The 25,802-nt window shown below is 36.6% G+C and overlaps 1 protein-coding gene across 7 annotated transcripts in view; it reads left to right on the forward strand.

The window, feature by feature from the left end:
* SLC71A2 (solute carrier family 71 member 2) overlaps window positions 1-25,802 on the forward strand; it is a 73,004-nt gene that overhangs the window by 21,685 nt on the left and 25,517 nt on the right. For all 7 annotated transcript variants that reach the window (XM_089912943.1, XM_022566500.3, XM_022566501.3 and 4 more), the window contains exons 2-3: window positions 3,008-3,103; window positions 17,491-17,553. In XM_089912943.1, the coding sequence (XP_089769069.1) occupies window positions 3,008-3,103; window positions 17,491-17,553 (159 nt within the window). The remainder of the gene's footprint in view (window positions 1-3,007; window positions 3,104-17,490; window positions 17,554-25,802) is intronic.

A 25,802-nucleotide genomic window follows, 5' to 3' on the forward strand; every position in this document is an offset into this window, starting at 1 on the left:
GCATAGTACCTTATTTACTCTGTTGTACTAGTTACATTTGAAAGTTTCAGGAAATAAAAATGTTATTAGTACCAACATGATTACTTTAAAACAGTTCAAGATTTTTTTGACCCTTAGAATGTAGCCTCTAAGGCAGAGGCTGATGAGTTGCTACCATTTCCATTCACTATTCTATTGATAAAGAACTGATGAAACTGAAACCTCACAGCTCAGATGGGATTTGAACCCACAGGCTGGGATTCGAACCCAGACTTGAACCCACTGTCTTTTAATTGAGGTCACACACCTGGTCTCAGGATTTAATGATGCTCAGGTTCTTTATGTCTTGTCACAGAAAGAATTCAGTGAGAGACAAAGTGATAGGTAAGAAGTAGATTTATTTAGAGAGATAGCACATTCCATAGACAGAATGCAGTTGTCTCGGAAAGTCAGAGCGGCCTAGGGAGAAACACTGCACAGACAGAGTGTGGGCCATCTAAGAAGGCAAGAGGCCCTGAAATATGGGGTGGTTAGTTGTTAAGGGCTGGGTAATTTCATAGGCTAACGAGTGGGAGGATTATTCCAACTATTTCAGGAAAGTGATGGGGATTTCCAGGAATTGGGCCACGACCCACTTTTTGGCATTTTGTGATTGGCCTCGGAACTGTCATGGCGCCTGTGGGTATGTCATTTAGCATGCTCATGTATTACAATGAGTGTATACTGAGATTCAAGGTCTAGTGGAAGTCGAATCTACCACCATCTTGGACCTAGTTGGTTCTAACTAGTTTATGCTGTATCCAAGGCTATGTCATTCTTTTAAAGGTTGTGCTCTACCCCCTTCCCTCCTTGTTTCAAAACATGGTTTGAAGCCTGGGTTATATTAAAGATCTTTTTTTTTAGTTGTTTGACGCTTAATTGCTTCTTTTTCTTTTAAATTTTGTAAAATGCTTTCTGTTTTTCAAATGTCTTATTTAGTGACATTTAAAACTACTTATTATTAGACATTGCAAAAATCTAGAAATTTACAAGTTTGGATTTTTAATAACAATTGATCTTGGCCCGTTTTGAAAATTTTCAAAACTACAAAAATTAAAAGAATAGTAAAATGAATAGCCATTCCCTTCATCTAAATTCAACAATTTAACAAAATTAAATTTTGTGACATTTGCTTTAGAAAGTATATATGTTCCTTTTTTTTTTTTTTTTTTTTTCCAAATCATTTGACAACAAGTTGCAGTAACATTAAGGCTGTTGCAGGAAAGATAGCGGGGAGTGAGAGGATGGTCACCTCCTATCTCAGGCGAGTCCCTGGGACAGCCACCAAGTGTGGGTTCTTGGCTTTGCACAGGAAAGAATTCAAGAGCAAGCCATAGTAAAGTGAAAGAAAGTTTATTCAGGTAGAAACACACTCCATATACAGAGTGTGGGCCATCTCAGAAGGTGAGAGAGGCACCAGGGTACAGGGTTGTCAGTTTTTATAGGGGTAGGTAATTTCATAGCCTAATGAGTGGGAGGAGTATTCCAGCTATTTTGGGGAAGGGATGGGGATTTCCAGGAATTGGGCCATTTCCCACTTGTTGACCTTTTATGGTCAGCCTTGGAACTGTTATGGCACCTGTGAGTGTGTCATTTAGTGTGCTGATGTGTTACAGTGAGCATATACTGAGGCTCAAGGTCTAGTGGAAGTCAACTTGTGCGCCATCTTAAACATAGTTGGTTCTAACCAGTTTATCGTGTCCTCAGGCCATGTCATTCTTTTAAAGGTTGTGCCCTGCCCCCTTCCTGTCTCAATGCCAAATGATTATCTAATATATAGTACATATTGAAATTTTTTCCTCTTGTCTCCTTTTTATCCAGGATCCAGTTCAGGATCCCCCATTTGTTTTCTATGACTCTTGTTTCCTTTAATTTGTACAAGTCTCCTACCTTTACTTTGGTCTTTTATGACATTGACTTTTTTTTTTTTTTTGTGGTACGTGGGCCTCTCACTGTTGTGGCCTCTCGCTTTGCGGAGCACAGGCTCCGGACGCGCAGGCTCAGTGGCCATGGCTCATGGGTCCAGCCACTCCGCGACATGTGGGATCTTCCCGGACCGGGGCACGAACCCATGTCCCCTGCATCGGCAGGCAGACTCTCAACCACTGCGCCACCAGGGAAGCCCCGACATTGACATTTTTAAGGAGACCAGGCCAGTTGTCTTGTAGAATGTCTCACAATCTGAATTTGATCATTTCCTCATGATTAGATTCTAATTAAACCATGCAGATGTGCTTTTACCTTTTGAAGTCTTAAAAATATAAGCTTAGGAATAATGGGGATTTTGCAAAGTCTTTTGTAAGTATCACTTCCAGTTATTACAAAATGCTAGTACAGCACTAGATTTTGTAAAAACCATTGGCACAGAGTCAAAGAACATTAAATTGAGTGGACTTTTAGGTTTTATCTCCAGAAGTCATAAACTGCAGAAAACTAGCAGAATAGGCACAGTTTTCAAACAAAACAGAAACAGAAAGCTGGATTTTGACACCTTGAGGTATCAAAGTGTGTTTTCAGATTTGACCTAGTCCTTATTGTTCTTCCCCCACCTCCTATAATTTTACGTCATCTATGCTGCCCCTGAAGCTTTTGAGCATATGACCCCCTGCCTACCACTCTTGTGTAGCAAGGGAAACTTCAGGCTTAGAGAGGCCAAATTGCTAAGGAACACATAATTAATGTGTTCAGACAGAATATTCAGGTCCTGGAACTCCAGTCTCTTGAAGACGCAGTTGATTTCCTACCAAAGTTCCAGTGATTTGCATTGATGGGACAAGTAGAAAGTCTCATCAATGGCACCTTCCATGATTAGGGAAGATGAAGAAATCAGAGATACCACAGAATTAAGTTTTATCTTAAATAATATAGGTAGGTCCTAAGTTTATTTTATACAGTTTGTGCGTGTGTGTGTATGTTAGATACCATTTTAGGATAATGAGTTTCTTACAGCTGTTTACTATTTTTCATAATAATTTCCTTCCTTTTTTAGCTACAAGGCTTTGGCCGACCAAGTGTACACCATGCTGCTATTGTCATCTTCCTTGAATTCTTTGCATGGGGCCTATTGACAACTCCAATGTTAACTGTAAGTATTGCTGAACTAGGTCCTTGTTTATGAGAGCAGAGACATTGTTAAGCATATGTCCCTAGAGCTATATGTCTAGGTATGTATTTGAGAGTAGCTCTTGACAATAATTTAAGACTGTTTACTATTCGGTTGTTTCCACTGTGTAGACTGTGAACCACCTGCAACTAAATACCTGCTTATTAAATATTCCTGGGTAGCAGGGCCACTCCCAGAATCTTGGGAGTGCTGTGAATGAACTACAGTCTGTATATCTAGGAAAATCTTTAAGAAGTCTTTAAGAAATTATTGCAAAGCTTTGTTGAAGTTTGTAACTTCCTTTGTATGGGTGTAATGACCTTTGACTTAAGAACATAGTAACAGGAGATTAGTAAGTACCGTTTAACAATGACAGTGATGAATGTAAGAATGCCCCGATTTCCGTTTTTGATAGCTGACCTACAGCCATTTCTTTGTAGAAGCCATTGAATTTCTTAGTAAGAACTTGGATGTTTGATATATAGTGTGGTTAGAGGGAAGGGAGATGCTGAAGAAAAGATTGGGGTGCAGATTTTAGGTGCCTAGTAACTACTTAACACTTAGTTTTAGTAAAGATATTTTTTAATTGGCCTTACAGTTCAGTTGACTTAAATTGTTTTTTAAAAATCGTTGGTTAGGGCTTCCCTGGTGGCACTGTGGTTGAGAGTCCGCTTGCCGATGCAGGGGACACGGGTTCGTGCCCCGGTCCGGGAAGATCCCACATGCCATGGAGCGGCTGGGCCCGTGAGCCATGGCCGCTGAGTCTGCGCGTCCGGAGCCTGTGCTCCGCAACAGGAGAGGCCACAACAGTGAGAGACCTGCGTACCGCAAAAAAAAAAAAAAAAATCTTTGGTTAACCCTTCCCAATCACCATTTTGCCTTACCAGAGAATCCCTTTGGGTTCAGATAAACTTTGTTCCCAAATTAGGTTTAGAAAATAGAGAACTTTAGAGGATGACTATTAGCCTTACATATGACTTCGCTATACCCTTTTTAAAGTTTTTAACTCTTTTGGCACAGTTAAAATTACATTTTGGATGGAACAGGTTTAAAAACTGCCTGTGTTTTTATCCTCTATTTTATTCTTTTTCATTGCATTTCCTTTTTCTTCATAATGCTTTACTGCAGGAGGTAACTGGTTATTAGTTAATGGGGGATAAGTGGTCTCCATTTTAAGTTTCATGAAATCCTACGTGCTGTGTGAATCACAGTCTCTAGTGCCTAGGGCTGCCTGGAACACAGTTGATGCTCAACGTGTATTTTCTTTGAACAAATGTATGTGTTGTGGGCACACACATAATGTGTTGTCAAGTTATTGCTTCTCCAAGACATATTTTTAGTGTAAATATAGACACACCATGCTGCTCATTTTAATAAACTGTTATAATACTTTTTTTTTTTTTTTTTCCGGTACGCAGGCCTCACTGTTGTGGCCTCTCCCGTTGCGGAGCACAGGCTCCGGACGCGTAGGCTAAGCGGCCATGGCTCACGGGCCCAGCCACTCCGCAGCATGTGGGATCTTCCCGGACCGGGGCACGAACCCGTGTCCCCTGCATCGGCAGGTGGACTCTCAACCACTGCGCCACCAGGGAAGCCCATATAAAAATAATTTTTAATTAATTTTTAATTTTTGGCCCTAGTTCTCTGAATTTTTCCCCACAGTTTCTTTAGCTTACAAAGTTAAGAGTTTCAAACTAGTATTTTTCTGATGCAACCCGTTGCCTATAATTGCTAAATGTAGAAGTAATTCTGTAATCATTCTTCATTTGGTAAGAATTCAAATTGAAATGAAGAATGTTGTAGTGTTTTTGATACCATGTGAGAAATTCTAAAACCTCCTTCCAGATGGTTAAAATCCTTGGGCCTTTTTGACCCTAGACCAGATTATCAGATCCCTTTTAAATTTAATTAATAAGTTAATGGACTAATTAATGCACCTTCTTCCTTCTTACTGCCCAAAGCAGATAATTTTCTTAGGGTTACTGTGTCCCTGTTAGACCCTGCAGTGCAGTCTTAGAAACCAGCTTAAGTGCTGCTTACTGCCTCTTTGCAGTTTCTGAGCAATTTTGCTTCTTGCAAATATTTGGTTAAAAAGAACATTTATGTGAGGAATACAGAGTTACTAGCGTCACTCTACAGTGTCATAGAAGAAGTGTTGTTGAGTTAGTAGATGTGCTTATTCTCTTTCTCTAAGCTCTTGGTGTTGCTAAATTAAGCTAAATGTCCTTTACTTTCCTATCTCCCCCAGATTTTATACCACAGTTTAACTCTCTTTCTTTTTTGACATGGGGGGACTGGTTCACTCCTCCTTTTGAAAAGAAAGGTCTCTTTTTTTCCCCCCTTGCTGTAGCTAGTGGGCAGCACTCTGTCCTGTTTCCAAAGCAAGAAAATACAGTCTTGAGATGAGGATTTGGAAATACAAAACAGTACATACATATTCATATATTGTCCAATCTGACTATCTCTGCATCCTAGCATTCATTAGGACCCTCTGTTTGAAGTAGTGTAGAACAATTTCTTCTTCTTAGTCATTTTCTCTGAGATTTGTTGCCTGTCTCATGTGGCCATGTCATAGATTACAACTTTAGTTTGCTAATTAAGCACCATCAGAAAGGTCTCCACCCCTAATACACTGAAGCAAAACCGCAAAGTTGGCCTTACACAGTGACCTTAACCTTCTAGTAGTACTATTAGTTCTTCGTACATAAAAATGACCTTTCTCTTGTCTTACATCCCTGCCTGACATTCTACCCTCTACTCAAAATGTGCATCCTTTTAGAGGGCCTGATCTCATTTTAATATAAATAAAGTAATCTGATTAAATTTATTTAAAAGTCTTTAGGTATATTTAAATAGAACACTTATTTCAATAAAGATATACTTAATATTCTTGTGAGTGAAGAATTTTAGTTTTGCAATTTGCAGATTTTCTTTTATAAGCTCACCTTCCTGGAATCCTGATAGAGATTCAAGGACTCAATATTCCTTACTATACCATCTTCTGTCTGTATGGTGATCTAATAATCCAAAGAATTCTCTTTAAACACTTCCCTGCTGCATTCAGTTTTCCTATCCCTTCTTACTTACTCTCAAAATATGTTTTCATTTAACAAACATATATTCTATCTCATCAGCCCCTTATTTGCTCCACAGTCTAGCGCTTCTGCTTCCTTTGCTTTAATCAGTGTTTCCTCTTGGGAGTTGAGGTGGATGGAATGGATAGGGCTGTTTGTCAGGCATTTTGGGCATAATACACAGGCACTTTGAGGCATGATTTGCTCTGCACATGAAAAGGAAGTAAGTTCTAACTATAGTCACATGGACACTGTTTGCTTTCTGGATTCATAAGATTTTCCAGGCTCATTTTTATGGTTTTGACAGGTTCCTAATGGTGTTTTGACCAAAGTACCCAGAACCTACCATCTTGTGTGTCATATAATTATTAAAATAAGTAGCATTCACTAAAGGTATCCATAATATATGATGACAGTGTGTTAAATCTTTGCCTTCTTTTGCCAAGCTGACCGTTATATCATGAGTATTAATTAGACGCAGTGACCTTTGTTTGGCATTTATTTCTGACCTATTTTTGTGTGTTGTATGTTGTAATCTGTAGCATGCTTTTATATCTATAAACTTGTGAATGCTTAAAAAAAACAATGCTGATTTCCAACTTACCTAATTAATACAGTTATAAGAAGAGTTGACATGGAAATACAAGGAAACTGTTGGTGGGTCTCTTCAGCTTAAAATTTGGTATATAAAATATTTAGTGTGCATTCTGTTTTTTTCATAGATTTTTCAGCATTTTAATATGTCATTATATTGTCTGGCATCCATTGTATCTGACAGGAAGTCAGCTGTTAATAAGTATTATTGTTCTCTTGATGTCAGGGGGTCTGCAAACTATGGCCCACAGGCCTAATCTGGCCTACTGCGTGTTTTTATGTGGTCTGTGTACTAAGAATGTTTTTTACATTTTTAAAAGGTTGGAAAATATCAAAAGAAGGTATTTGGTGACACATGAAAATTATATGAAATTCAAATGTAAAATTTTGTTGGACCATGACAATGCCCATTGAATGTGACAGCTTTTGTTCTACAATGGCAGAGTTGAGTAGTTGCACCACAGACAACCTTACCTGAAATATTTACTATGTATTGTATGTTCCTTTATGGACTAAGTCTGTCAGTCCCTGATGTAAGCGGTAATTCATTTCCTTTTTCTTGCCGCTTTAGAGATTTTCTCTTTGTCTTTCAACAATTTGACTATGCTATAATGTGTCTAGGTGTGGATCTTTCTGTGTTACATTTTTTTTGGCCATGCCCCGCAGTTTGTGGGATCTTAGTTCCCTGACCAGGGATTGAACTTGCCCCCTCGGCAATGAATGCTGAGTCTTAACCACTGGACTGCTAGGGAATTCCCTTTTTGTGTTACTTTTACTTGGGGTTTGTTTGGCTTCCGGGGGTCTGTAGATTAATATTTTTTATCAAATTTGGGAAGTTTTTGGCCATTATATTTTTTAATATTTTTGCTCCCCTTTCTCTCCTTCTCTTTTGGGACTCTCATACTTCATAATGTTTCACAGGTCTTGGAAGCAAAGTTCATCTTTTTTTTTCCCTCAAAAATTACTGTCAGACTTTTGACTTTTGATATTACAGGAGGTCAACAAATTCTGTCCTAATAAAGCTGGACAAAACAGTCAAAAACAACCATTTCAGTGCTCTGGGATTCAAAAGCACACAACAAACTGAGAAGCATTTATTTATTAAGCTACTGAACTTCAGGCAAGAATAGTGAGTTTGCAGTTCTGAGCTATATCCTTTTGCTATAATTATAACTGTGAGTATAACAGTTTCTGAGTCCTGTGAATCCTTTTAGCAAATCTCTGAAATCCGTTCTATCATTGATGGACATTTGGGTTTACTGTGTTTGCCTATTACAAATACTGCTTTTGTGATATTTCTTGTATATGTCTTATCAGTTAAAGTGTAAACATTTTTTCTTGTTTCTTGTAATACATACCTAGGAGAAAAATTGCAGGGTTTTGTTCAATTTAGGTATATACTGCCAAAAGTTTTCCAGAGTGGTTGAATCAATTTACCCTCCAACAAGCCAGGCTCTACATCTTCACTCACAGTTGGTGTTTCATTTTAGTCATTCTGATGGGTACAGTGTGGCCTTAATTTGCATCTTCCTAATGATCAATGAAGTTAACCCCCTTTATGTATATTTATTTGCCATGTGAATATCTGATCATATTTCTTTTCCCTCCTTGGATTGCCTTTTCACTCTCTTAATAGTGTCTTTTTATGAACAGTAGTTCATAATCTTTACATAGTTCAGTTAACTGATGTTTTTCTTATGTTTGGTTGCTTTCTTAAAATCTTGCTAAAGAAACTTTCTTCTTCCCCAGAGCTTTATTGGTTTATTTTACACACACAGATCTACCATACATCTAGAAAAAAATCACTGTATTTTATAGTGGTCAAGATTCATTTTGGTTCATATTAATATATAGTTGAACCAGCATCATTTATTTAAAAATATCTTTCTTTCCCTACTGTATGTGTCAACTTTGTCATAAAGCAGGCAGCCATATTCATATGGATTTGTTTCTAGGTTTTGTATTCTATTTGTGTATGTATCCTGTGTCGATACTATGCTGTGTTGATTTCCATAGCAATATCTTGATATCTTATATAACTTTCATAACTTGGTTCTTCTTCCTCAAGATTGCCGTGGCTATTGTAGGCCTTTTCTATATCCATATACATTTTGTAGTCAGCTCTTCAATATTCACAAAATATCTTGCTGGGAATTTTGATTGTGATTGCATTACTACAGATTAATTGAGGGAGAACTGACATCTTTACACTATTGAGTCTTCTAATCTACATGGTATATTCTCCTTTTATTCAGTCTTTAAAACTTTCTCTGAATAATGTTTTACATTTCTCAGCGCATGAATTTTTCACGAGATTTATTCCTAGGTATTTGGGTTTTGATGCTATAGTAAACAATGTAGTTTTAAAGGTTAATTTTCTAATTGTTGATGGTACATAAAACAATTTGTTTTTGTGTCCTGACCTTGTGTTTAGTAATTTTTCTAGATTCACTTATTAATCCTTATAGTTTATCTGTAGGTTTTCTACACATTCATATCTTTTGTGAATAATGACAGTTTTTAACTCATTCCAATCTTTTTTATTTTTATTTCTTTTTCTTTCTTTGTTGTATTGATTATGACATCCAGTGTAAGGTTGAATAGAAGCAGTCATAGCGGGTGTCCTTATCTCATAAATGATATGATATTCTAAAATTCACCACTAAGTATGATGTTTGCTGATTGTTTTTATAGGCACTCGTTATCAGAGAAAGGAAGTTCCCTTCTGTTTCTGTTTTGCTTATTGTTATAATGAATGGGTGTTAACTTTTATCAGATGAAGTTTCTGCATATAACCAGATAATTAGATTTTCCCCTTTATTCTGGTAATGTGGTCAGTTATATTGATTTTTGAATATTAAGCCACCCTTGTATTCTTGTAGTAAATTCCACTCAGTTATGAGAAATATATAATTTTAAAAACTATTGGATATGATTTACTAGTATTTTGTTCGTGTCTTTGCAATTATGGGCACAATAGAGATTGGAGTGTAATTTTCTTTTCTTGTGATGTCCTCATCATGTTTTAGTATTAAGGTTTTGTTGGCCTTATAAAAATTAATTTGGAAAGGGTCTCCTCATTCTCTGGGAAAGTTTGAGTGAGATTGCTGATATTTCTTCTTTAAATGTTTGGAAGAATTTGGTGAGGCTGAAGTTTTTTGTTCTTTTGTTTATTTTAGCAAAGATTTTTAATAACATTTCATTTTTTTAATGAGATGTGACTATTCAGATTATGTATATTTTCTAGTGTCTGTTTTGGTAAGTTGTGTTTTTCAAAGAATTTTTTCACTAAACGTATAAGAGTCTAGTTTATTAGCAAAAAGTTCATAATATCTTCTTTCCTTTCCTTTTTTTTTTTGCCGTACGCAGGCTTCTCACCGTTGTGGCCTCTCCCGTTGCGGAGCACAGGCTCCGGACGCTCAGGCTCAGCGGCCATGGCTCACGGGCCCAGCCGCTCCGCGGTATGTGGGATCTTCCCGGACCAGGGCACGAACCCGTGTCCCCTGCATCGGCAGGTGGACTCTCAACCACTGTGCCACCAGGGAAGCCCCTCCTTTTTTTTAAATTGAGGTCTAATTGATGTATAACATTAGTTTCAGGTTTACAACATAATGATTTGATGTTTGTATATATTGCAGAATGATCACCACAGTAAATCTAGTCAACTTCCATCACCATACATAGTTACAAGTTTTGTGTGTGATGAGAACTTAATTTTAAGATATACCTGCTTAGCACTTTTCAAATATGCAATACAGTATTATTAACTAAAATCAGCATGCTGTACACTACATCTCTATGACTTATTTGTTTAGGGGTTTTTTTGTCTTTTTTATTATTAATTTTTATCGGAGTGTAGTTGCTTTACAATGTTGCATTAGTTTCTGCTGCACAGCAAAGTGAATCAGCTCAATGTATACATATATCCCTTCATTTTTGGATTTCCTTCCCATTTAGATCACCACAGAGCACGGAGTAGAGTTCCCTGTGCTATACAGTAGGTTCTCACTAGTTATCCATTTTATACATAGTAGTGTGTATATGTCAATCCCAACCTCCCAGTTCATCCCCCCTCCCCCCTTGGTATCCATACATTTGTTCTCTACATCTGTTTCTGCTTTTCAAGTAGGTCCATCTGTGCCATTTATCTAGATTCCACATATAAGCAATATCATACGATATTTGTCTTTCTCTTTCCAGCTTACTTTACTCTGTATGACAGTCTCTAGGTCCATGACTTATTTGTTTTATAATTGGAAGTTTGTACCTTTTGACCCCCTTCATTAATTTGCCTACTCCCTGCCCCCTTGCCTCTGGCAGCCACAAATCTATGAGCTTGGTTTTTTGCTTTTGTTTTTTTAGATTCTACATATAGGTGAAATTATACAGTATTTGTCTTTCTCTGTCTGACTTATTTCACTTAGCATAATGGCAAGATTCCATTCTTTTTTTTTTTTTTTTTGCGGTACGCAGGCCTCTCACTGTTGTGGCCTCTCCCGTTGCGGAGCACAGGCTCCAGACGCGCAGGCTCAGCGGCCATGGCTCACGGGCCCAGCCGCTCCACGGTATGTGGGATCTTCCTGGACCGGGGCACGAACCCATGTCCCCTGCATCGGCAGGCAGACTCTCAACCACTGCGCCACCAGGGAAGCCCCTGATTTCTCTTTTTTAAAACATTACCTCATTTCCTTATTTCTTTGGGTTGGATTTGCTGTTCTGTTCCTAGCTTCTTCATAAAGAAGCTTAGAACATTGGTTTCAGCCCTTTTTTGGTTTTCAGTTATATGTATTTAAAACTAAATTCCTTTCAAGCATTAATATTGATATACATATAACTCATGAGGTTTAATTTATTGTATCTTTATTATCATTTAGTTCATTCTTTTTTCTATTATCATTTAGTTCATTCTTTTTTCTAATATTTCTTATAACTTCTTTGAATCACGGATTATTGGAAGTGTATTTTCTAATTTCTAAACATTTGGGATTTTTCTAGCTTGCGTTATTAGAGAACATATTGTGATGAATTGTTTCGGTTCTTTGAAATTTGTTGAAGTTTGCTTTATATTCTAGTATATGGTTAATTCTGATAAATGTTCCATGTGATCTGAAGAGAGCAAGTATTTTGTGGTTGGAATAGTGTTTTAAGTGTTAACTATTTTGAGTTAATTATGTTTGATGCCTTTTATATAATCACTGAAGTTTTTGTCTACCTGTTCTGCCGTATGTTGAGAGAGATGTGTTTCTCTTCTACCTCCATTATTGTTGTGCAACTAAATTATATATTTTTTAAACAATATAATACATTGTTATATTTTATACAGTCAGTATTCAGTTAGATTTACCCTATTATATTTCCATTCTGGTGCTCTTCTTCCTCTTTCTATATTATCTTCTAATCAATTCTTGAAGACTTTCCTTACTTGTTTTGCTTTGTTTGGTGCTGGTCCTTGTGTAACACATTGTTTTTAATGCATGTGGCACCCTCTTGAATCTTTTAGAGGACACTTACACTTATTTTAAAGCTTTCTTCTGTTTCCTACCATGATTTGGTTATTTGGCAGTGAGGTAGATTATCTTTTCCTTTCTATGTTCTTTTTTGTGCCTTCCAGTGGTTTTTTTCAACTTCTTTTGTTGAATTTTATACATATTTATATTTACAGATGAGGGGGTAGGTCAGGGATTGTGAAAACAAACGTCTTCTGGGGCTATGCAAGTGTAGTAAATGTGAGAAGTGGGGGTAAGAATGGGTTGGTGTTATCGGTGGAATACATGCTCTTTCTACTGCAGCAGCCACTATCTACTTAGCCAGTCGGTGACATGGCAGTTCAGGCCCCATGTTTTGAAATCTTCTGACTTCCTGTGAAATACTAGAAAACCATATGGAGTTTGGTGAAATTTCCTGAAATCTGCACATGACAGCCAGCTCACTTTGGAAAATATGAGTCAGAGAGCATATCATTTTACCAATTTGCCACCCATGTTCTAGACACCTCAGGTAGCTTATAGAGTGTCATTCTCCAGCCCAGGTGGAAATCCCTCTTCTGTAGTACCGAATGCAAGCACTGCTTGTAGGAGTTCTGGAAGTCTGGGTGCTCTGGGATTTCCTCAATAGTGCTGAAGTAGTTTCTCAAGTGATTGTAAGGCTTTGTGGCACTCTTGGCAGCCATAAGTGACCTGGGAAACTAAGTTTTGAATCCCACCCCCATTCAGTTCTGCACGTATCCCACTTACAAGCCCCACTTCAGAGAACTATGCTTGTGATTGTTATCTTGGGGACAAATATAGAGGTCAGCAGCTTTGAGAGCAAGATAGCAGGGGCTTATTTTGTAACCTTTTAATGACCTATTCAGTTATGGATGTTCTTCCTCCTCCTCCAGTTCTGTTTTTTTGTTTTTTCCTTGGATTCTGAAAAATTTACTTCAAGGATCTTTTTCACCTTAACATGTGACTATTTTCTTCAACTCGTTTAGGGTTCATTTTCAGCGTTTTCCCATCTGCTCTGTATCATCCAGAAGTGTTTCACTATTCTTCCAAGTAAATAGTGAATGCTATAAATTGGTTTCATATTTTTTCTGTCATATCAGTGATACTTTAGGTAGAAGTGGAGAAGAACAGCTGTATATGTGTGTATGTTTGAATGTAATATATATACACACACAGATATTTATTAGCTTCATTGTACTGGAAGTCAATTCAGTTCTCTGAAGTTTCTAAATTTTTTTTTAAGTGATAAGCAAATGCCATTGTATTTTATGTTTACTGTATTCCTTCTCAAGAAAAAAGATAATATCTTTCTTGAAGTTTTTAGTATGGAAAGATATTTAAAATGAAAGCTTTGATCTTATCTGAGATATTTAATATACTTTTTATCATTAGGTTTACTTTATTATGGTAACAGTTATTGTCTTTTGTAGTAAAATTATATACTTTATTTTAATTTTTTTGAATTTATCATAAGTTTGGAACGTTGCTGTTTTCAGCTGCTTTATTTTGTGAAGGTTTAGTCCTTAGCTTTGTAAAAAAAATTTTATTGACTTGTTTTGTTTTACGTACTTGTTTAATAAAACTTTACTATTTCTTTTTTTTTAAATAGGAAAAAGTAGGAAAGTTTTAAAAAGCACAGACTGAAAAATTTTAGAGGAACTTCCTGCATCATGGCTCTATTACCCAGAAAGAGCCTCTCATACTGCCAGAAATTCCATTAGATCTTTATTTTAATGTGCAGTTCAGTAAATCCAAGTTCTGTCATTCATACATGGATATGGTTTTGCCAAATTAAAGAGGTTATCTCTTATTCCTAGATTGTATCACCTGCATAAGTGAATGCATGTTTGGGTCATGTTGAGTGTAGAATTGTTTTAGGGGAGGTCAGAGGTCTGGAGGGTGAGGACAAAGCAGGGGGCAGCAGAGGAGAAGCATTGCTGCCCCTTTGACAGAATGAAGACAGCTCTGAAGTTATTGGTGTAGTGTTCACCAGCACTACCCCAACCCTATTGTTTCCCACTGGCAAAAACTGTGAAGAAATCCATGGGCAAAGGGGAGTTTGAAAAATATCTGTAAGCTCTCAGCCTTGGTCTGACAGAGTATAATAGGGAAAAAGTGGGGCTAAGAGACAATGGATAAATAACTGGCACACCCAGGATCAGAGAAACTTTTTTTAAAATATACTGACTCTGGTGTTTTGCTATTGTACCATATTTCGGTGGTGCATATGACAAATTATTAAACAGTTCTAATATTGATTTGTATTCCTTTTTCTTTAAAGAAAATTTCTGTATCTCTGTATCCTGTGAAATTTGTTATTTAAGGAAGATTTTTCTGAAAACTTTGATGATTTTCTGCTGGAGATATTTGGTGTCCTTCATTTACTTTTCTGTTTTTTCAGTACAGGAAGTAGAGTTCAAATGCCACTAGCTTAGATGACAGATTTTTTCTAAACCTTAAAAAGTATGTGTTAGGAGATAGATTGGAAGTAATTTTTCTATGGATACATTTTAATTTCATTTTTTGAAGAACCTGTGGAGATAAACTGTCTAAAGTTAGAATACAGTTGCTCTATCCTGCCCCCCTTTTTTTATAATTCATAGGACTTCAGGTGCATAGAATTAGATTAATCATAACTCTTTTTTCGTGATACATAGATTTCATTGTTTCACTCATGGAATGAAACATTCATCCCCCCTTATTTTATGTTTTATCCTTCTTTGTTTTTAAAATTTATTTCTATAACATATTTTTTAAGGATGTTTGGAACACCTGTGAACCCATGCTTAACCCAACAACAATTTATTTCGGTGTCCTCTTTGCCTACTCTTTCCCTGCCTCCCCCACAAAGACAACCACAATTCTGAATTTATTTATTTATCATTTACTTGATTATTTTCTAGTTCTAGCTCACATTATTATATATATATACACACAAAGATATATCTATGTTATTTAATTCTGACTATTTCTGAACTTCTAAAAAAGAGTATATAACATGTATAATGTTCATGTTGTCTTTTGGGGCTTCAAGCTTTTTTTTCTATTATGTACTTTTAACACAAGTTATTTTTCTGTTCTCCTGGTAGTGAACATTTGTTTCCAGTTGTTCCATTGTCTATACAGTGCTGCTATAAACATTCTTGTACATGTCCTGGTGTTCACATGCTTGATTTTCTTTGGTGGTTAAACACTGCTGGATCATAGGTATTCAAAAGTTCAGTTTAACCAGATTTTGCTAAATTGTTTTGCAAAGTGATTATTACTAATTTAGATTTCTACCAGCAATGTATAAGAGATCCTGTGGTTCCAAATGCTGTGGTTCAGTTTCTGTCTAAAATTTGGTTTTAGAGTGGTATACTTTTTGCCTTTTAACTGGTATATTAAGTCTACGTGAATTCAGTTACCTCATTATTTTGTTCTGTGTACCACAGTTCTCAGTTGTCATTTTATTCCTTTTTGCCTTCTTTTGCATTGAATAGTTAGGCTAATTTTTCTCCTATTATATTAGAAGTATTCTACTCTATTCCTGTCATTTTTGGTTACCATGGCATTACATGCAAACTTATCAAAGTCTAATATTAATATCTTTACTCTCATCTAGGATAATATTAGCATAAATGAGGTAAATGAATTTAACACTTTATAGTCATTTACCTCATTTATGCTAATATTATTAAGTATTTTAATTCTGTATAATTGAAAATAAAACCTATAAGACCCATTATTTTTGTTTTGTAGCATCCCTGTTCATTTATATTTACCATTTTCTTTGCTCTTTATTTTGTTTTGCATCTTGAACCTTAATTACATCTGGATTATTTTCCTTCTCCTGGAAGTATATTTTTTATATTTTATTAATTGGGGTCTATAAGTTAGTAAACTCATTACTGTAAGTTAGTAACCTAGTTTTTGCTAGGTCAAAAATGTTATATTTGCCTTTGTCCTCAAAGGACATTTTAACTGGGTATAGAATTTTAGGTTGGCATTTGTTTTGTTTTTCTCATTATATTGATGATAGAATAGCATGCTCCTTGTCTGGGTTCAGTTGTTACAATTATGAAACAGTTTAACTGTTGTTCTTTTGAAAGCAATCTGTATTTCTCTGGCTGTTTATAGGTATTTTTCTTTGGTTCTCTATAATTTTAATTGTGAATGTGGATTTCTTTTTATACTGTTTAAAAGTTGTTAGGCTGCTTTAATCTCTGCATTGATGTTTGTCATTGGTTCTAGTACATTCTCAGCCATTGGCTCCTGAAATATTGTCTCTGCCTCATTCTCATTACTGGACAAGTTTAATTGTCAGACTTTCTTACTGGACCCTCTGTGTTTCTTACGTTTTCTCTTATATTCTGTCTTTTTGTCTCTCTATGCTGCATTCTGGATGACTTCTTTTGACCTACTTTTCGGTTCAGTTATTCTCTTTAAGCTGTGTCTAATCTTGTTAAACATATCCATTGAGTTTCTAATTTAAAGTTAATGCATTTTTTCTCTTCTAGAATTTCTTTTTGTTCTTTTAATCTGCTACAGAGTTTCAAGCTTGTTTTATATATCTTGCAACAAAGTAAACATGCTAATTTTAAAGTCTGTTGAGTAATCCCAAAATGTGAGGTCTTTGAGAGTCTGTTTCTGTTTTGTAGTTTTGTTTGCTTGTTGCTGTTCATGATGTCTTATTTACTTTTGTATCTGATTACCTTTGATTATGTGCTTGTCATTATATTTGAAAAATACACATACGGTTGATTTGAAGCCAAGGTGATGACCTTTTCAGAAATGATTTTAGATATTTTTCTTCCTAGACATCTGGAGGTGCTACCAGTCTGGATCACTGTAATCCAAATTTAAGGCTTGAGGTTTCCTGGACTTCGTAGGTGACATGAAGCTGGGCTGCAGGTTCATACCTGAGTTTGTATAGCTGCTTGTAGTACATACTTAAAATTGTAGGTGGTTGAGGGGGTAGCCAATTTAACAGTTTATTTTTGCTACAAATGCTTTTGTAGCAAAAGCAGCTGAATGTTGGGCATAACCTTTTTAGGTTACTGCTTTATTTAGATTTCTGCCTCACTATCTTGTTACCTTTTCATAAGTCATTGTTACCTAAATTTTTTTCATTCCAGGGTTTATTTTGTTTACCTAGTCTGCCATTAACAGAGGCAGAAATCATTCCCTTTAATTTGCTTTTGAATTTTTCTTGATGTTTGTTTGCTTTTTGTAGGTTCTGCATGAAACATTTCCTCAACACACATTCCTCATGAATGGTCTCATTCAAGGTGTAAAGGTAAGAACAATTTCTGTGTGGTTCACAGTGAACCAAAGCCAGGAACCCTTAGTAGTTTAACTCTGGAAGTTTAAACGGAACATAGGGAAATGGTTACCATTAGTAAATTCTATAAATCAGAATTTTAGCTGGATTATCAAAGTCAAAATAAAATATAACCCAAATCCATAAGACACTGGTAAGAACAGTACTTTATTTTTATTAGCATGTACAGAGCAGTATATGAAGGGTATAATTATGTGAACTTTTTTTGTTTGTTTTTGTTTTCGTTTTTGCGGTATGCGGGCCTCTCACTGCTGTGGCCTCTCCCGTTGTGGAGCACAGGCTCCGGACGTGCAGGCTCAGCGGCCATGGCTCACGGGCCCAGCCGCTCCATGGCATGTGGGATCTTCCCGGACCGGGGCACGAACCCGTGTCCCCTGCATCAGCAGGCGGACTCTCAACCACTGTGCCACCAGGGAAGCCCTATGTGAACTTTTAATTGCTGTATCAACAGAATAAAATGGGCAAGTATTAATATCTTCTTTTGAGATAGACTTTGAGATTGAAGAAGAGGAGCAATCAGGATTTAGTTGTATGTATAGTCTTTCGGCAAGGCTGGTGTTCTAGCCATAACTTTCTGAGCTCTCAACTACTTGACTTAATTAGGCTTAATTCATTGTTTAAATTTAATGTGATATTTGTCAGAAAAGCTTATAAATGGGGTTAAAATATGATGTTATGTTCCGGTCGCAATTTGTAGTAAAGTATATGGGTATAGCATGTAATTTGTCCTTTTCAACTTAGATAATATCAACCTACTTAATTTTACTTTGTGCTGAACAGCACACTTAAAATTATACCCTAGTAATTTGCTGAATTCATAGCTTTGAGCAGCATTAATTGTCATAAATACTATTTATTCTTTGCCTATTTTCAAAAAGCATTTTGAGAATGCTTACAATAATAACATAAGTAAACCAGGGCAATTTAAACAAAGTAAAACAAGAACTTTTTAATACTCATTGAGCGGAGGAATATTATCAAGAATCTGATGTGTGTTCATTTAAGCACCAGTTTGTGAGCAGTTTTTAACTACATGATAAAAAGAAAAACTAAATGAGAGAGGGCATTGATTAAAAATACAACATAAGCTTATCCTTACAGTAGATTCTTGTGGAAGTTACCATGGATCTTTTTCTTTTGTCTTGTGGAGCTAATAAAATGTGTTTTAGTCTGGTTCTGCTAAATAAAACCAGTTAGGTCTGCACCCTAAAGTCAAGTGGCATGCTTATTACACTTTCACTTAGAGACATCCACAATATTATTCTAAAAAACCATAGAACAAAAAGTATTTGATTCAAGGGTGTGGACAAGAATTTATTTAACCTTCAATGACTATTGAACTTCAATTTATTGAACTTAAGTAAGGAGTTATGTACTTTAATAATTGGCTATTGTTTCTGGGGTGGGGATATAATAAGAGAACCCAACAGCAAAGCACAGCTCTATTAAGATATCTTAATATGGATATGCGCACAGTGGCATGAATATGGCTTTGGATTGCTTTAACATTAAATCTGTCTACATCTTATTAACTGTTACCTTAGTCATATAATTTAATCTCCCCTTCATTATGAAGTAATGAGAAAAATAAAAAAAACCTCTAGTAGGGTGATTATGAGGATTAAATGAGCTAGTAGATGTAAAGCTATCAGCATAGTACATTCATTCATGTGCTAAATACTCAGTAAATTTTGCAAAGAAGAGTACATAAAAAGCAAAAACTATTAGAAGGACATCTTGGTGACCATTTTTCTTACCAGTTTGGGGAAAGATTTTCTTTTTTTAGAAAAAGAATTCATAAAGGAAAAAATTGAGTCATTTACATCAATGTTTTAACTTTAGAAAGTCAAAGCCACCATCATCAAACTGAAAATGCAAATGACAAAATGTTATTGGTAATAGAAGGTGGAATACATAAAAGCAGTCACAAAGTAAAACCATAGGAAAATGACTGATATCCCAGAAGGGCAAAGAAGGGTGTAACTTGGCAGTTTACAAAAGATGTCAGTGTGAAAATAAGTTTATCACTAATAAGCAGTAAGTCCCAAATTAAATGAGATAATAGTTTTACATACACACTGGAAAAAATTTTAAACTGACAAGAACTACTTCAGTTTGTGGTAAATTGGGTCCCCGTGCACTGTTGATGACAGGATAAATATAGCTCTTCTGTAAGGCAGTATTTTAAGAGTTAAAAATGTTCACATATTTTAACAAAGTAATTCCATTTCTAGAAAGTTGTTCTTATCAAATAGAGTTATTCAGAGGTTTGGATAAAGAGCTATTTGTAATAGTAAACATAGAAACTTTTTAAATGCCTTAAAATTAAAAGAATAAATATGTTGTGGGGGCTTCCCTGGTGGTGCAGTGGTTGAGAGTCCACCTGCCGATGCAGGGGACACGGGTTTGTGCCCCGGTCCGGGAAGATCCCACATGCTGCAGAGCGGCTGGGCCCATGATCCATGGCTGCTGAGCCTGCGCGTCCGGAGCCTGTGCTCCGCAATGGGAGAGGCCACAACAGTGAGAGGCCCGCGTACCGCAAAAAAAAAAAAAGTAAGTTGTGGTATAGCCATATAATGTAATACAGGCATATAAAGAACATGTTTTTGAAGAACACCATGTAATGTGTGAAACAGAAAGGATATACAACTATACAGTATGGTTTCAAGTGTGTTTTGACCAAAATAAATGTAAATAAGCAGGGGGAGAAAATGATTTCAAACCTGAAATTTGAAAGTATGTGGATTTATGGATGATTTTTAATTTTCTTCTTTATGTATTTTGTTTATCTTTGTAGATTTTGTACAGTTAACTTTTACTTTTTAGGTTTACTGTCATAATGCATGGAAGAGAAGGTTTAGATTTGGGGTGAGCATCAATTAAGGAAGCAAGAGTAACCAGTTCTGTTTTGTGAATTCTCCAGTTTTAGTTTTGGAGTTGTTTGTTTTTGTTTTTGGTTATTGCAGCAGCTTTATTGAGATATAATTCACCTATCATGCAAGTCACCCACTTAAAATGTACATTCAGTGGTTTTTAATATATTCACAAAGTTGTGCAGCCATCAGCACACAATTTTAGAACATTTTCATTGCCCCTGAAAGAAATCCTGTACCAATTAGTAGTCATTTCTCATTTCCCCCTAACCTCTTCAGTGTTAAGCAAGCACAAATCTACCTTCTGTCTCTATAGATTTGTCTCTTCTGGACATTTCATGTAAATAGAGTCATACAATATGTTCTTTTGTGACTGGCTTCCCTCACTTATAATGTTTTCAAGGTTCACCTGTGTTGTAGCACATATTAGTACTTCATTCTTTTTATGGCCAAATAATATTTTACTGTATGGATATACCACAGTTTATCCATTTATCAGTTGATAGACATTTGGGGTTGTTTCTAGTTTTTTGTTTGTTTGTTTGTTTTTGCGGTATGTGGGCCTCTCACTGCTGTGGCCTCTCCCGTTGCGGAGCGCAGGCTCAGCGGCCATGGCTCATGGGTCCAGCCGCTCCGTGGCATGTGGGATCTTCCCAGACTGGGGCACGAACCTGTGTCCCCTGCATTGGCAGGCGGACTCTCAACCACTGCGCCACCAGGGAAGCCCTGTTTCTAGTTTTTGATTATTGTGACTAATGCTGCTGTGAACATTTGTGTACAGGTTTTCATGTGGACATATGTTTTCACTTCATCCTAGGTACATGCTTAGGAGTAGAAATGCTGGGTCATATGGTAACTTGAGTTTTTTTTAAATTATGTTTTTAAATTAACTTCTTTCTTAACCCTGTTTCTGGCAAGTAATATATGTTCCTCATCTCCTAGACTTCTGACAGATGGGTGGCTGAAGCCATGGACAACAATTTCTTTTATCTCTACACTTACTCCCTTGGTGGTATCTTCAGACTTACTCACTTTCAACTCTCAAATAAATATCTTCCTCGACCTTGGGCCGGAACTTCAGACTTGTCTATCCAGTTGCCTAATTGACATCTCTATTTCCTTGCCTAATAAGTATCTCAAAGTTAACAGCTCCAAAACTAAGATCCTGGTCTTCCCCTCCAGCCTGACCAACCCACAAGTCTTCCTCATATCAGTTACTGGTCATGCCATTCTTGCTCCCGCCAAAATTCCTGGAATCAGTCTTCTTTCTCTTCCATATCCCAAACCCAATCCATCAGCAAGTTCTGTGATTCTACCTTCAAAATAGAACTATAATCAAAACAGTACCTGGTCTCCTTTCAGTAGGGATCATGATAAAATATAAACCAGTTTGTGGCACTCTTCTTAATCAACCCCACCCACACCCTGTTTTCTCCTTTGGTGTCATCCCTGTTCTCTCCTCCACTTCCTGCTGACCTTGCTGCAGCCACAGCTTCCTCAGCCAGTGCTGGCCTGAGGGCTTTGCAGGTACTGTTTTTTCTGCTTGCTTTTCCCAGATTTTGGCAGGCTTCACTCCTTAACCCCTCAGCTCTTCACCCAGATGTCATTTTTCAGTGAAGCCTTCACTGACTACCATCTTGAATAATGTGTCCAGTTCTCATCACTCCCAATCCCCCTTCTCTGCTTTTTCTTCAAAGCATTATCTTACCTCTGACATGCTGTATATTTTGCTTTATCTTATCTTGTTATTATGTGTTCTCATCACCCCTCCTCTTTTAGACTGGAAGTTTCTTAAAGACATGAATTTTTGTCCACTTTGCTCATTGTTGTCCCCAGCACCTAGAACAGTTCTTGGCACATGGTAGGCACTAAGTAAATACTGTTGAAATAACGTTTCTTTCCAGTCTTTTTCTATGCATTTTTATATAGTCAAGATCCAACTTACTCAGAGACTTTAACTGTGTATCTTTTTTTTCTTGTATCAGCGGTCACTAATTATATCATAGTAATTTCCCCATAACATTAAAACTACATAAAATACAGGCAGCCCCCTCTTGCATGTTCCAATATGCACAAATTTCAGTTACCACAGTTCGGTTATATAACATGAGTCTCCCAATTCAGCACGAATCAGAATTCCGTTACCTGGTGTATTAACTGAGTAGCTGCATAAAATACAAACTGCTGCTAACTCCTCAGTCCACAAAATACTACATAAATAACAGATGCACATCATAACCAGTCACGCATTTCAAAGTGTTGGTGACCGGTCACTGTGCATCTTAGTTCATGCACGTACAGCAAAACATGCCATTGTGTTGCCTCCTTGATCCAGTGAGAAACCCACATGACAGTTTACAAAAATGGATCATCGAAAGAAGGAATTGGCCAACAAGGATGAGAATGCAGTAAAGAAATAAATAATGATAATGCTGGAAGTGGGATTCATATAGAACCTCAGAGGAATTATAGAAGAACCAGCTGGTTGGAGAGACTCTAGATGTGTAGCCAAAGGAACTTAGTGAAGATAAACTTATCAGCATAAATGAGGAAAATGGTTGTGATGAAAAGGATAAAGATGTCCCAGAGGAAGTGATGCCAGCAAAAAGCTTGGACTTATATACACTACCAAACGTAAAATAGCTAGCTAGTGGGAAGCAGCCACATAGCACAGGGAGATCAGCTTGGTGCTTTGTGACCACCTGGAGGGGTGGGAGGGAGGGAGACGCGGGAGGGAAGAGATATGGGGCCATATGTATATGTATAACTGATTCACTTTGTTATAAAGCAGAAGCTAACACACTATTGTAAAGCAATTATACTCCAATAAAGATGTTTAAAAAAATAAAAGAGGTCTCAGAGATGATATTGCATGACACTGAAAGCACAAAGGATAAATGTTGGAAGCTGATCCAAACTTAAAAAGGCGTATGACAGTTTTCCGAAGCAAAGAAGATACCGTGCATCATACATTATATGCCTTACAAAGAAGACAAGCACTGTTCAAATGACTCTTGATAAGTTTTTTACAAAGAAATAAAACACTTTAATTCTTTAAATTACAGTGTACTAAATAAATACTATTGATAGTTTTACTATTTTTTTCATTTCACTAAACATGTATAACTGATAGTAAAAGTTTTCAGTGTTCTGACAAAAATTTCTAAATGTCGTAGAATAAATCCGTTTTTCCCATTGATTAAAATCACTTTACATGGTTTCAGCTTGCACATTTTTTTTCAGTCCTGTACTACCATGCAAAGCAAAAACTTCCTGTATTTGAAGTGGTTATACGTATACTATTCTATTGTATGAATATGCCATAATTTATCCATTTCCTTGTATAAGTGGTTTCTAATTTCAAACTACTGAAGATAATTCTGTAACAAATTATTTTTTATTTTTATTTTTTTGAGGTATGCGGGCCTCTCACTGTTGTGGCCTCTCCCGTTGTGGAGCACAGGCTCTGGACACGCAGGCTCTGCGGCCATGGCTCACGGGCCCAGCCGCTCCGCGGCATGTGGGATCTTCCCGGACCGGGGCACGAACCCGTGTCCCCTGCATCAGCAGGCGGACTCTCAACCACTGCGCCACCAGGGAAGCCCCTGTAACAAATTTTTTTAAATAAATCTTTACATTTTTTATTGTTTCCCAAAAAAATAGAGTTGTAAAGGTATAACTAGTGAGTAGAAAAGTTTGGGCATTTTAAAAGATCTTGAATATATAGTACCACATTATCTCCTAGAGCAGTTGTGCCATTTCACACGTCCATCAACAGTGTGTGTATCTGTTTCACCATGCTCTAATACAAGTATTACTTTTCAGATCTTCACTAATCTGATAAGCTTGAAAATGATGTCTCAATGTAATTTTATTTCTTTGATTTCAAGTGAGGTTGGGTATTTTTACATTATTTGCTGGCTACTTTTATGAAGTGCCTTCAAGTTCTTTGTTTATTGTTTATTTTTCTAATGAGGATTGTTCAGTTCTTTATTTTTAAATGATGTACTTCATTTTATGATAATCCCCTCATTTTAATGATTATTAGTTTAAGTACCTGTTCATCTTAACAATTATAAAGGGAAAAACTCACACTTGATCCCTCTTCTCAGATTTTGAAAGTCCTACTCTCCAAACATTTTTCAATAGCAGTTTTTATTTTTATGGAATTGAAACATATGGTAGACATTGTTATGTGACTAGCAATAAGAAGTTGTGTTAGCATTCTCCAGAGAAATAAGACCAATAGAATATATATAAAGAGGGTTATTTTAAGGAATTGGCTCACATGATTGTGGGGCTGGCAAGTCTGATATATGTATGGCAGGTTGGCAGGCTGGAAACTCAAGCAGGAGTTAATGCTACAGTCCTGAGGCAGAATTCTTTCTTCTACTGGAAACCTCAGATTTTGCTCTTAAGGCCTTCAGCTGATTAAACAAGACTTTCATATTATTGAGGGTAATACCCTTTACTTTAAAGCCAACTGATTGTAGATGTTAGACCACATCTACAAAATACTGTCAACAGCAACACCCACACTAGTATTTGATTAAATAACTCGGTACTATAGCCTAGCCAAACTGACACATAAAATTAACCACTAAAGTATTATAGTTTTGGCTACACTTCATTGGAAGTATAACCAGACTGAGATGCTGTGGTTTGACTTAGTAGATGAAGTCTAGGTATTACTGCTGGTTAACATGAGCAGATAGAGTGACTGTAATCATTTTTTCATGAAGACCAGCTGGTCTGATTGCCCAGTGTCTACCTTGAAACTTCTTGAAGCTTCCTTCTTTAGCATGTTTTATATTTAATACAAAACTAGATATCTTCATCAGTGTCCCAAACTAAAACTAAGTGGGCCAGATGCCCAGGGTTGATTTACACCTGGATCAATTGATATGAAGAAGATGCCTCTGTAGCATGCAGCTTTAATCTTGTCTAGCTTTGACTTCACAGCAAGGGGTGGGAAAGGCGAAAAAGTAGAAGACCCAGCAGTCCATCCCAGGGCTTGGCCACAGAAGTTCACATGCAGTGCTTCTTAGTCTAGACCTGGTGGTCAAGTCTGATCAAGGAGATGGCCATGTAGATCTACCAGGACACTCATCCGGGGACATTTAATATGTCAAGAGTTTCTCTAATCCTGGGAATTGCTGCTGAGCTGTCTCATCCTGCTATTTAATGAATTAAATTATGAAGCAGCGCATAGCATAAGCACACAGAGAAACTGTTGGCTGATGTTTCTAAGAATTAAAAATATAAAAATAAAAAACAGGATACCTTTAAAGTCCTCTTATAGCTACTCTTTAGGATTACTAAGTACCGAAG

Source organism: Delphinapterus leucas, chromosome 6 (genome assembly GCF_059928025.1).
Source record: "Delphinapterus leucas isolate spDelLeu-1000000601 "Yukka" chromosome 6, BTC_Dleu_Yukka2, whole genome shotgun sequence".
In the NCBI taxonomy this organism is placed as follows: Eukaryota; Metazoa; Chordata; class Mammalia; order Artiodactyla; family Monodontidae; genus Delphinapterus; species Delphinapterus leucas.